Here is a 14443-nt window from a genome sequence, read left to right on the forward strand (position 1 = left end):
TCTAGGATGTGCTTGGGGGGGTTATATTTGTTTTGGATAGCTGTCAAGGCTTCTTTGATTGGCACTTGGGTGAAGAGGGATATGACATCAAAGCTCACGAGTAGGTCGCTGGGCTGTAAGTTTTGTTTCTTTATGATCTCTATGAACTGGAATGAGTTTTTTACGTGTGAGGTGATGGATTCTGCATAGGGCTGTAGTTGTTTGGCGAGAAATTTGGCTAGGTTTTGTAGAGGTGAGCCTATGGAGCTGACTATGGGTCTGAGTGGGGTTCCTTCTTTGTGTAGCACAGAAAAAAACCCATCCAATCAGAGCACAGCCAAGCTCCCACCCAATCAGTTCAAACCCCCACTAGCAGTTAAAAGGAAGAAACAGCTGCGATCACACATTGCTCCCAGAAGCACGAAGCTGAAGCCTGAAGATGACGAATGAGACTTCGTCGAAACGTTGCCAAGACACTTCCAATTTTACACGGGAGAAAACCCGAACAACCAAAGACCTATATACAAACACCCGTGAAAACCTCAGAAAACATATATATATAAATGTTTTATATATATATATATAAAATGTTTTATATATATTTATATAAATGTTTATATAAATGTTTATATAAATGTTTATATAAATGTTTATATAAACATTTATATAAATGTTTTATATATATATATATATAAAACAGATCATGCCAGACTAATCTAAAACAGATCATGCCAGACTAATCTTATCGCATTCTTTGACAAAATGACAAAATTAGTAGACCAGAGGAATGCTGTCGATATAATTTACTTGGACTTCAGTAAAGCATTTGATAAAGTAGACCATAACCTACTACTAGATAAAGTAGAAAAATGTGGGTTAGACAGCACCACCACCAGATGGATTCGTAACTGGCTGACCAACCGCACTCAACGTGTAGTCCTCAACGGAACTACATCCACATGGAGGGAAGTATGCAGTGGAGTACCCCAAGGCTCTGTTTTAGGCCCAGTACTCTTCAACATCTTCATCAATGACTTGGACGAGGGGATAGATGGGGAACTCATCAAATTTGCAGATGACACCAAGCTGGCAGGAATAGCCAACACTCCAGAAGATAGGCTCAAGTTACAGAAAGATCTTGACAGACTTGAACATTGGGCGCTATCTAACAAAATGAAATTCAACAGTGAAAAAAGTAAGGTTCTACATTTAGGCCAAAAAACAAAATGCACCAGTACCGTATATGTGGTACCTTGCTCAATAGTAGTACCTGTGAGAGGGATCTTGGAGTCCTAGTGGATAACCATTTAGATATGAGCCAGCAGTGTGCAGCAGCTGTTAAAAAGCCAACACAGTTCTGGGCTGCATAAACAGAGGATAGAATCAAGATCACGTGAAGTGTTAGTACCACTTTATAATGCCTTGGTAAGGCCACACTTGGAATATTGCATCCAGTTTTGGTCGCCACGATGTAAAAAGATGTTGAGACTCTAGAAAGAGTGCAGAGAAGAGCAACAAAGATGATTAGGGACTGGAGGATAAAACATATGAAGAACGGTTGCAGGAACTGGGTATGTCTAGTTTAACAAAAGAAGGACTAGGGGAGACATGATAGCTGTGTTCCAATATCTCAGGGGCTGCCACAAAGAAGAGGAGTCGGCTGTTCTCCAAAGCACCTGAGGGTAGAACAAGAAGCAATGGGTGGAAACTGATCAAAGAAAGAAGCAACTTAGAACTAAGGAGAAATTTCCTGACAGTTAGAACAATTAATAATTGGAACGACTTGCCTTCTGCAGTTGTGAAAGCTCCACCACTGGAAATTTTAAGAAAATGTTGGATAACCATCTGACTGAGATGGTGTAGGGTTTCCTGCCTGGGCAGGGGTTGGACTAGAGGCCTCAAGGTCCTTCCAACTCTGATGTTATATGTTATATGTTTTATATATATATATATATATATATATATATATATATATATATATATATATATATATATATATATATATATATATATATATATATATAACATATAACATCAGAGTTGGAAGGGACCTTGGAGGCCTTCTAGTCCAACCTTCTTCTTTATATATTTTCTTCTTTATATATATAAAGAAGAAAAGAAAAACAATAGGACAGGAACGGTAGGCACGTTTGTGGTCTTATGCACGCCCCTTACGGTCCTCTTAGGAATGGGGTGAGGTCAAAGATAGAAAGTTTTTGGTTAAAGTTTTTAGGATTATGGGAAGAGACCACAGAGTCAGGTAAAGTGTTCCAAGCACTAATGATTCTGTTACAGAAGTCATATTTTCTGCAATCTAGTTTAAAGCGGTTAACATTAAGTTTAAATCTATTGGTTGCTCTTGTATTATTGTAATTAAAGCTGAAGTAGTCTTTAACAGGAAGGACATTACAATAGATGATTCTATGAGTTAAACTTAGGTCTTGTCGAAGGCGACGGAGTTCCAAGTTTTCTAAGCCTAGGATTTCAAGTCTGGTGGGATAAGGTATTTTGTTGTTTTCAGAGGAATGGAGAACTCTTCTTGTAAAATATTTCTGGACACGTTCAATTGTATTGATGTCAGAGATGTGGTGAGGATTCCAAACAGGCGAGCTGTATTCTAGAATTGGTCTAGCAAATGTTTTATATGCTCTGGTTAGTAGTGTAGTGTTTTTGGAAAAGAAGCTACGCAAGATTAGGTTAACAACTCTTAGAGCCTTTTTTGCTATGTAGTTGCAGTGGGCTTTGGCACTTAGATCATTTGACATGAAAACTAAGTGCCACTAGACTTGAAATTCTGGGCTTAGAAAACTTAGAACTACGCCAACTTTGGTCTGACCTAAGTGTAGCTCATAAAATTATCTGCTACAATGTCCTACCTGTCAATGGCTACTTCAGCTTCAATCGCTCCAAGCTAGATTGCAGAAAATATGACTTCAGCAACAGAGTGGTCAATGCCTGGAATGCACTACTGACTCTGTGGTTTCATTCCAAAACCCCCAAAATTTTAATCTAAGACTGTCTACTGTTGACCTCACCCCATTCCTAAGAGGTTGTAAGGGGCATGCAGTCTGTAAGGGACTGTAAGGGACAGTAGGCACCCACGTGCCTACTGTCCCTGTCCTAATGTTTCTTCTATTTGTATCTATTTTATGTATCCAATCCATGCTTATACTTACTACGCTCTTGACAAATAAATAAATAAAGGTTAGATTTTGTAATCAACAGCTCGCCCCATATAATACATATCAAAGGCTCCCAAAACTAAATGAAGTTTGTTAGTCCTCTGGTTTGGTTTAGCAAGAAAGTTTGCAGTCCTCTGTGTTATGCTTATATCCACTAATATTCTTTCCTGTTTCGTGGTCGCCATTAAAATCTTCATGAAAAATAGTAGCATAAAACACAATTTTGATGTTGTTCCTAATGCATTTCCAAAGGTATTTAGGAAAGTAGGGACAAGCCTTAAAAATGCATTCAGGAGATGGAAGAATTTTCCTGAATATACACGTCCATGTATAAACTACAGTCAATGTATACATTGTTGTACCCTTCTATTAGAAAGTTGAGGAATTGACTATAGAGTTGCATTATAATTATCCTATAAGGGCAGGATGTGCAAATACATTAAATTCATATTAAAGTGTTTGAAAATTTTTATATGCATACATATTCTTTTCCCCTGGGGTATTCTACTTTTTTGGGGGTGGGGTATACATTTTCTAAACAATATAACGCAATTCAAAGGGATGCATTTTCTTGAATATACATGTCCATGTATAAAATATAATGTATACATTGTTGTACTCTTCCATTAGAAAGTTCAGAATTGACTATAAAATTGCATTATAATTATCCTATAAGGGCAGGATGTGCAAATACATTAAATTCATATTAAATAATGAACAGAACATCTTCACCTCCACCATTTCTTTAACCAACATCAGATATTCTATGGAGTATGGTTGGAGTGAATTGTAGTTGATACGTATTACAATCACTGAAGACAATTTCTCTGTTGTATGATCATTTAAACCAGGGGTAGTCAACCTTTTTATACTTACCACCCATTTTTGTATCTCTGTAAGTAGTAAAATTTTCTAACCGCCCACTGGTTCCACAGTAATGAGCCATGTTTCATCGTCTGTGCATGCCTCTCACGCATCGTGGATTGGGTTTGGGGGTGTGTGCTGGCTACCAGTTCTGCTTGTCTTTTACAGCTGGGTGGTGTGGGGGGAGATGCGCGAGCTATTCTGGGACGAGGCTCTTTTCTTTGCGGTTGCACTATAGCACCATTTAGTTTCACTTATGTAACATGAACTAAACTTATGCGCGGCGATACAAATAGTATATTTTCAGAAATTTAAATTGTCATGGGAAATTTTATAAAAACCTAATGAAAATGTTTTTAAATAATGCTATGAATTTTTTTTAAAAAGTCAATTAAATTAAAAAAAGGAAAGTGCTTCAGTATCGGACAAAACCCCTATCGCCCACCATGAAAGCTAGAACGCCCACTAGTGGGCAGTAGGGACCAGGTTGACTACCACTGATTTAAACAAATGACTGCCAGCCCTTATGCAAATAAATATATGTAGAACAGACTTGCTGTGAGATAAACATTTGAAGAACATATTGTGAACCATTTCTTTTTGTCTTTTTCCCGAAGGTATTATAAGAACAGCTCTTCCCAACATGGATAGAGAAGCAAAGGAAGAATATCATGTTGTGATACAAGCAAAGGACATGGGAGGACACATGGGAGGACTTTCAGGAACCACCAAAGTGACAATTACCCTCACAGATGTCAATGACAACCCACCAAAGTTCCCACAGAGTAAGTTCTGAAGAACTTTACCCAGTGTATCCTGTTTCTCACAAGGCTCAACCAGAAGCCTTGTTGGAGCTGAGTAACTATCCTCCTCCTCTTTTACTTGTCAGCAAACAACTGTAAAGAAATATACTGAATCTATGCAATCGAGTATCGTATTCTTATTATGATTAATAATGATTTCTAGAAAGATAGGGCTGCCTGTGCTTTAAAATTATTTGGAGATGCTTTGAAACATGTAAAAGTGTTAAGTACAGCATGTCTTTAAAGCAGCTACATCTACCCTGCTTCCCTGAAAATAAGACCCTGTCTTATATTTTTTAAACCCCAAAATAAGTGCTTGGCCTTATTTTCGGGGATGTCTTATTATTTTGGGGTGTGTGGAGCAAGATGGGGCTTCTCTTGCCGTCTTACCTGATTTCTAGCTCTGTCTCCCTAAACCTAACCAGAGGAAATGGCAGGGACCGGCTGTGCATGCATTTAAATATTCGGGGAGGGCTTATTTTTGGGGAGGGCTTATTTTCAGGGGGAATTATTTTAGTGCATGCGTTCAAAAGCCCAATTGGGCTTATTATCAGGGAATGTCTTATTTTAGGGGAAACAGGGTATTCAGAGGTTTTGTCCAAAGGAGGACATGACTGCTTTAAGAAATCACATTAAAAATACAGACACTTCAAGGTGCTACACTCTTTTTTGAACCATTTTTGAAACCCATGTGACTCTAATGTAAGATCCTTGCTTCTGTCCTCCAGTAACATCAATGGCATGCAGTTTTTAGAAATGAAAACCCAATATCTCTGGCTAATAATGTTATATCTTCCATAAATCTCAAAGCAATACATAGTATATCCCTGGTCAATTAAAAAAGAAAGACTTTTGAATCTGTTATTAGCAAAAGTACACTTTACTAAAGCCATGTGGTTTCAGACAGGCAAAGCCAGATCTGAGATTGTTGTGCCCAAAGCATATGGTTCACTTTCTCCTTACTCACCATCCCCTTGGTTATCTCTAAGTGTCCAGTTGTATCCAAACAAAATGTTTGGGTAATAGTCCTTGTCTTCACAGGCTGAATGGTGCTGCATTCCATAGTGTGACCTTGGAACTGCTGGTGGGTCTCACAGGGTGGCACAATGAGTAGTTTTGATTCTTCTCATACTAACCACCCCCACCCCCGAATTCCACCCTGCAATTTCTTTCCCCCCCCCATTGCATATGACCAACTGGCAGTATGCAAAGCATGGTGTAGCGGGATAGCAATCCTGACAGAGCACACTTGCTTTCTTAAAACTTAAGAGTGGTAGGTGGCTACTGGCCAGTACTTTGGAAATGTGCCCACCTGTCTAGAAAAATAAAAAGGTAAGCTAAAATCGTAGAAGGTATCTGGGGAGCTGAGTGAGACTGAATGAGAGTGACCAGCCTGGCAAGTTAGATTTTGGTAGATGGTAATGTTTCAATGGCCCATGATGAGCCACAATGGCACAGTGAGTGCAGGACTGCAGGCTACTTCTGCTGACTGCCGGCTACCTGTAATTTGGCAGTTCGAATCTCACCAGGCTCAAGGTTGACTCAGCCTTCCATCCTTCCGAGGTGGGTAAAATGAAAGACCCAGATTATTGGGGGGCAATATGCTGGCTCTGTAAAGCACTTAGAGAGGGCTGTAAAAGCATTGTAAAGCGGTATATAAGTCTAAGTACTATTGCCCTTCCTTCCTTCCTTCCTTCCTTCCTTCCTTCCTTCCTTCCTTCCTTCCTTCCTTCCCTCCCTCCCTCCCTGCCTCCCTCCCTCCCTCCCTCCCTTCTCTCCAAGGTCTACAGTGGTTAGAATTCAGTATGGCAGACTAACTCATTGCCAATTGCCAGTGGTTTGATCCTGACTGGCTCAAGGTTGACTCAGCCTTCTATTCTTCCAAGATCAGTAAAATGAGGAGCCAGATTGTTGGGGCAATATGCTGAATCCGTAAACCGCTTATAGAGTGCTGTAAAAGCACTACGAAGCGGTATATAAGTCTAAGTGCTAAGTGCTATTGCTATGATGTCCATAGTAGCTTTTTTGTGAAGGAACCTCTTCCCCTTCCCCTTCCGCCTCTTATGATTTGATACACAGTCCCAAATTCTAGATAAGCCAACCAATCCATAAAGGTTTTCTTTGAAATAGATTCATGAGCGCCAAAAGGAATCAAGAGGTATCTCATGCACATTTTACACTCAAAGTCGTTTTTTTTAAAGAGCTTTCTTTTAGAAAGGAAAAAAAAATAATAACATAAAAGAGTTGAGCCATTTCCAGGGACACACAGTGAACCATTTCAAAGATGAGGATTAAGGCACAGGAGGAGGTAGGGACTCTTGTGCTGCCTCATTTTGAAAACATACTGGACGATGATGTTTTAACAATATGCCCCCGCTGAGATCAATGGTATGAGGTCTAGACTTTTGGTGGGAAATGCTGTTAACGGAGACAGATGGAGGATGGAAGCAATGGAAACATATTTCAGAGAGAAATAGTTATGCGCTGAGACCAATTTTTTTTTTAAAAAAGAAAAACCAAACCAAAGCACTCCCTCTCCATCTTTTTTTTTTTTTTACGAATTTGTGAGCACAGCAGAGACGTTCTTAAAAAGCAGATTTCATGGTTGCTTTTCAGTTTAGACCGATGGTATCAGTAGTCTTCACGGATGGCAAAATCTGCGTGTCCGTTGCTTTTGAATAGCTCCATTTAGTCCGTGGAGCTGTCAGTTACGTAAGCTGTAAGTTTTTAATTTGCTTACATGTTTGTTTGTTTTTGGGTATTTGGGAAGTGAATATGTATATAATCATCACCGATGCATCAAATATTGAAATGGACATTCAGAGAGATTTAACCCTTCGTAAATAGGCAGGCAAACAAAAGGCATCCGCAGCTCGTGGGTAATTTATGAATGAAAATGATTAAATGATATAAATACACAAACTCATGTGCAATCTCTAGTGCTGCACAGCATGATCCCAATTATATGATTAGCAGTCGTTAGAGCTACACTTGTACTCTGCCACAATCATGATTGCATCTCACTCTCAACAGCCCCAGTCAAGACAAGCAAATCATTCAGGTCAGTTATCGTTCACCAGGTGATCCTGTAAATACATACAAGTTGGTTCAAATAGTGTTAAAATTTAACACTTTAAAATTTTCACGCCTTAAAAATGCATTCAGGAGATGGAAGAATTGATAGGGAGTATAATTTTATATCCACACTCTTTTCAGCCCCCCCCCCCCCGCCCCAAACTTCACAAGGAGAGGTGGTGCATAATTTTTAACATGGCTGTTAACTTGAAATGCTCAGAACAAGAAGCAACAATCCCCATTCTACCAAGAAGTTCCTGTATATTTTGGTAACAAATGTATTAGTCCCTTACCCCATATCCCAAGTTAACCTAGTTTTATTTATTTGCTATACATTCAAAGACCAAAACTAAGCAATCAAGAGCAAAAAACAGAAAGAAAGAAAGAAATGGTTAGCTTGCGTTATATAAATACTAATGGCAGTAGATTAAAAAAAGTTAAAAGTAGAAGGGAAAAAGGGAGAGAGATTGTATATGAGCAGCGTATATGAAGGGGAGGTCAATAAGAAACATTAGCTAAGTGGTTTTGATGTAAAATCATTCATTTCAAAATGGTCTAATCCTTTTCTAATTGTGATTGCAACGGTGCAGAATGAAGTGGTCTTTGGGGTGATTAAACGAGACTGATCTCTTAGTAGTCAGAACAGAATCCCAGACCCAGGCCAGTCCAAATATCTGTTGATGAAATGTTCATGATGTAATTTAGTGTAATATAATGGCAGCTCAGGAAGATTTGAGTGATAGCCTTAACCTTTGCATCCAAAACAGATGCAACATATAATTGAAAAAGGATGTTGTTAAATCTGCCCTTAGTACATTATTCTACTACAGTTGTTGGGTACCAAGGCTGTTATACAAGTATTTAGGAATGGCATATTTCATCTATCCCTATTGTGTATGAGCTGGTACAGAGCTCTGGAAAAGGAGGAAATTGGATAAAAAATATTTCTGTTTCTCATATGCTCATTTAAGCATGTTTAAGCTCCTATCTATAAAGCCATCAAACTAGCATTTCTTTCTTTCCTTCCTTCCTTCCTTCCTTCCCTTCCCTTCCTTCCAGTGGTGGGTTTCAAAAATTTTTACTACCAGTTCTGTGGGTGTGTCTTGGTGGGCATGGCATGGGTTGGTGGGTGTGACAGGGGAAGGCTACTGTAAAATCTCCATTCCCAGCCCACTCCAGGGGAAGGCTACTGTAAAATCTCCATTCCCTCCCCAATCCAGGGAAGGGTTACTGCAAAATCCCTATTTCATCCCGATCAGCTGGGATTTGGGAGGCAGAGAATAGATGGGGGCGGGGCCAGTCAGAATTTTTACTACTGGTTCTCCAAACTACTCAAAATTTCCGCTACTGGTTCTCCGGAACTGGTCAGAACCTGCTGAAACTCATCTGTGATTCCTCCCTCCGTCCTTCCCTTCTCTCTCTCTCTCTCTCTTTCTTTCCCCTCCTTCGTTCCTTCGTTCCTTCCTTCGTTCCTTCCTTCGTTCCTTCCTTCCTTCGTTCCTTTCTTTTCTTTCTTTCTTTCTTTCTTTCTTTCTTTCTTTCTTTCTTTCTTTCTTTCTTTCTTTCTTTCTTTCTTTCTCTCTCTTTCCAAGAATTCTCCCTCTAGTGAGAAAATGGCATCATAATGTCTCAAATTCCCCTCAAATCCCACCAAAGAACAAACACTAGTCTTGATATCTATGATGGAAATGTTGAGCTCTAAGCCTACCTTAGATTCCTGGACTACATATCGATTAGTGAACCCATTCTGATCATGACCCCAAATTCAAAAACCCATCAAAACCAAAATACAATAGATGTTTTTAACAAGGTGACCCTCACTTTCATTTTTCTAAAACAAACACAGCAACATAATCCTTGCCGGCATGTTAGGAATAACATTTTGCTACTGGGAGGCCAGCTGCTTTTGGTAGCAATCCGAGATGAGATAACATAAATCAACCCTTTGTGTGCAAATCCTAATGCCCTTTCTCATATTGGAAATGGCAAAGATCAAATTCCTCAGACTTCTCCATTAAAACCTCAACAATCATCATATTATAAGCCGGACCAGGCAAGATCATGGAAAGAGCTTATCAAGCTCTCGCAGAATCCAATTTTACAGATGGATGCTTCTATTGTGCTTGACTTCATTTTTTTTTCTTCAGTCTTGTGCTTTTTAGATGACGTGTTTGAAAATTTTTATATGCATACATATTCTTTTCCCCTGGGGTATTCTACTTTTTTTTGGGGGGGGGGGAGAGGGTATACATTTTCTAAGCAATATAATGCAATTCAAATGGATGCATTTTCCTGAATATACACGTCCATGTATAAACTACAGTCAATATATACATTGTTGTACCCTTCTATTAGAAAGTTGAGGAATTGACTATAAAGTTGCATTATAATTATCCTATAAGGGCAGGATGTGCAAATACATTAAATTCATATTAAAGTGTTTGAAAATTTTTATATGCATACATATTCTTTTCCCCTGGGGTATTCTACTTTTTTTTTTTTGGGGGGGAGAGAGAGTATACATTTTCTAAGCAATATAATGCAATTCAAATGGATGCATTTTCCTGAATATACACGTCCATGTATAAACTACAGTCAATATATACATTGTTGTACCCTTCTATTAGAAAGTTGAGAATTGACTATAAAGTTGCATTATAATTATCCTATAAGGGCAGGATGTGCAAATACATTAAATTCATATTAAAGTGTTTGAAAATTTTTATATGCATACATATTCTTTTCCCCTGGGGTATTCTACTTTTTTTTTGGGGGGGGGGAGAGGGTATACATTTTCTAAGCAATATAATGCAATTCAAATGGATGCATTTTCCTGAATATACACGTCCATGTATAAACTACAGTCAATGTATACATTGTTGTACCCTTCTATTAGAAAGTTGAGGAATTGACTATAAAGTTGCATTATAATTATCCTATAAGGGCAGGATGTGCAAATACATTAAATTCATATTAAAGTGTTTGAAAATTTTTATATGCATACATATTCTTTTCCCCTGGGGTATTCTACTTTTTTTTTTTGGGGGGGGGGAGAGGGTATACATTTTCTAAGCAATATAATGCAATTCAAATGGATGCATTTTCCTGAATATACACGTCCATGTATAAACTACAGTCAATATATACATTGTTGTACCCTTCTATTAGAAAGTTGAGGAATTGACTATAAAGTTGCATTATAATTATCCTATAAGGGCAGGATGTGCAAATACATTAAATTCATATTAAAGTGTTTGAAAATTTTTATATGCATACATATTCTTTTCCCCTGGGGTATTCTACTTTTTTTTGGGGGGGGGAGAGGGTATACATTTTCTAAGCAATATAATGCAATTCAAATGGATGCATTTTCCTGAATATACACGTCCATGTATAAACTACAGTCAATGTATACATTGTTGTACCCTTCTATTAGAAAGTTGAGGAATTGACTATAAAGTTGCATTATAATTATCCTATAAGGGCAGGATGTGCAAATACATTAAATTCATATTAAAGTGTTTGAAAATTTTTATATGCATACATATTCTTTTCCCCTGGGGTATTCTACTTTTTTGGGGGAGGGTATACATTTTCTAAGCAATATAATGCAATTCAAATGGATGCATTTTCCTGAATATACACGTCCATGTATAAACTACAGTCAATGTATACATTGTTGTACCCTTCTATTAGAAAGTTGAGGAATTGACTATAAAGTTGCATTATAATTATCCTATAAGGGCAGGATGTGCAAATACATTAAATTCATATTAAAGTGTTTGAAAATTTTTATATGCATACATATTCTTTTCCCCTGGGGTATTCTACTTTTTTTGGGGTGGGGTATACATTTTCTAAACAATATAACGCAATTCAAAGGGATGCATTTTCCTGAATATACATGTCCATGTATAAAATATAATGTATACATTGTTGTACTCTTCCATTAGAAAGTTCAGAATTGACTATAAAATTGCATTATAATTATCCTATAAGGGCAGGATGTGCAAATACATTAAATTCATATTAAATAATGAACAGAACATCTTCACCTCCACCATTTCTTTAACCAACATCAGATATTCTATGGAGTATGGTTGGAGTGAATTGTAGTTGATACGTATTACAATCACTGAAGACAATTTCTCTGTTGTATGATCATTTAAACCAGGGGTAGTCAACCTTTTTATACTTACCACCCATTTTTGTATCTCTGTAAGTAGTAAAATTTTCTAACCGCCCACTGGTTCCACAGTAATGAGCCATGTATCATCGTCTGTGCATGCCTCTCACGCATCATGGATTGGGTTTGGGGGGGTGCGCTGGCTACCAGCTCTGCTTGTCTTTTACAGCTGGGTGGTGTGGGGGGAGATGCGCGAGCTATTCTGGGACGAGGCTCTTTTGTTTGCGGTTGCACTATAGCGCCATTTAGTTTCACTTATGTAACGTGAACTAAACTTATGCGCGGGCGATACAAATAGTATATTTTCAGAAATTTAAATTGTCATGGGAAATTCTATAAAAACCTAATGAAAATGTTTTTTAAATAATGCTATGAATTTTTTTAAAAAAGTCAATTAAATTAAAAAAAGGAAAGTGCTTCAGTATCGGACAAAACCCCTATCGCCCACCATGAAAGCTAGAACGCCCGCTAGTGGGCGGTAGGGACCAGGTTGATTACCACTGATTTAAACAAATAACTGCCAGCCCTTATGCAAATAAATATATGTAGAACAGACTTGCTGTGAGATAAACATTTGAAGAACGTATTGTGAACCATTTCTTTTTGTCTTTTCCCCGAAGGTATTATAAGAACAGCTCTTCCCAACATGGACAGAGAAGCAAAGGAAGAATATCATGTTGTGATACAAGCAAAGGACATGGGAGGACACATGGGAGGACTTTCAGGAACCACCAAAGTGACAATTACCCTCACAGATGTCAATGACAACCCACCAAAGTTCCCACAGAGTAAGTTCTGAAGAACTTTACCCAGTGTATCCTGTTTCTCACAAGGCTCAACCAGAAGCCTTGTTGGAGCTGAGTAACTATCCTCCTCCTCTTTTACTTGTCAGCAAACAACTGTAAAGAAATATACTGAATCTATGCAATCAGTATCGTATTCTTATTATGATTAATAATGATTTCTAGAAAGATAGGGCTGCCTGTGCTTTAAAATTATTTGGAGATGCTTTGAAACATGTAAAAGTGTTAAGTACAGCATGTCTTTAAAGCAGCTACATCTACCCTGCTTCCCTGAAAATAAGACCCTGTATTATATTTTTTTTAAACTCAAAATAAGTGCTCGGCCTTATTTTTCGGGGGTGTCTTATTATTTTGGGGTGAGTGGAGCAAGACGTGACTCCTCTTGCTGTCTTACCTGATTTCTAGCTCTGTCTCTAAACCTAACCAGAGGTAATGGCAGGGACCGGCTGTGCATGCATTTAAATATTCGGGAGGGCTTATTTTGGGAGGCTTATTTTCAGGGGAATTATTTTAGTGCATGCGTTCAAAAGCCCAATTGGGCTTATTATCAGGAATGTCTTATTTTAGGGAAACAGGGTATTCAGAGGTTTTGTCCAAAGGAGGACATGACTGCTTGAAGAAATCACATTAAAAATACAGACACTTCAAGGTGCTACACTCTTTTTGAACCATTTTGAAACCCATGCGACTCTAATGTAAGATCCTTGCTTCTGTCCTCCAGTAACATCAATGGCATGCAGTTTTAGAAATGAAAACCCAATATCTCTGGCTAATAATGTTATATCTTCCATAAATCTCAAAGCAATACATAGTATATCCCTGGTCAATTAAAAAGAAAGACTTTGAATCTGTTATTAGCAAAAGTACACTTTACTAAAGCTATGTGGTTTCAGACAGGCAAAGCCAGATCTGAGATTGTTGTGCCCAAAGCATATGGTTCACTTTCTCCTTACTCACCATCCCCTTGGTTATCTCTAAGTGTCCAGTTGTATCCAAACAAAATGTTTGGGTAATAGTCCTTGTCTTCACAGGCTGAATGGTGCTGCATTCCATAGTGTGACCTTGGAACTGCTGGTGGGTCTCACAGGATGGCACAATGAGTAGTTTTGATTCTTCTCATACTAACCACCCCCCCCCGAATTCCACCCTGCAATTTCTCCCCCCCCCATTGCATATGACCAACTGGCAGTATGCAAAGCATGGTGTAGCGGGATAGCAATCCTGACAGAGCACACTTGCTTTCTTAAAACTTAAGAGTGGTAGGTGGCTACTGGCCAGTACTTTGGAAATGTGCCCACCTGTCTAGAAAAATAAAAAGGTAAGCTAAAATCGTAGAAGGTATCTGGGGAGCTGAGTGAGACTGAATGAGAGTGACCAGCCTGGCAAGTTAGATTTTGGTAGATGGTAATGTTTCAATGGCCCATGATGAGCCACAATGGCACAGTGAGTGCAGGACTGCAGGCTACTTCTGCTGACTGCCGGCTACCTGTAATTTGGCAGTTCAATTTCACCAGGCTCAAGGTTGACTCAGCCTTCCATCCTTCCGAGGTG

The 14443-nt window shown here is 38.5% G+C and overlaps 1 protein-coding gene across 4 annotated transcripts in view; it reads left to right on the top strand.

Annotated features, from left to right (window-relative positions):
* Positions 1 to 14443, top strand: part of CDH11 (cadherin 11) — a 172050-nt gene that overhangs the window by 124273 nt on the left and 33334 nt on the right. For all 4 annotated transcript variants that reach the window (XM_058155072.1, XM_058155075.1, XM_058155074.1 and 1 more), the window contains one exon: positions 12710 to 12877. In XM_058155072.1, coding sequence (XP_058011055.1) covers positions 12710 to 12877 — 168 coding nt within the window. The remainder of the gene's footprint in view (positions 1 to 12709; positions 12878 to 14443) is intronic.

Source organism: Ahaetulla prasina, chromosome 12 (genome assembly GCF_028640845.1).
Source record: "Ahaetulla prasina isolate Xishuangbanna chromosome 12, ASM2864084v1, whole genome shotgun sequence".
Lineage (NCBI taxonomy): Eukaryota > Metazoa > Chordata > Lepidosauria > Squamata > Colubridae > Ahaetulla > Ahaetulla prasina.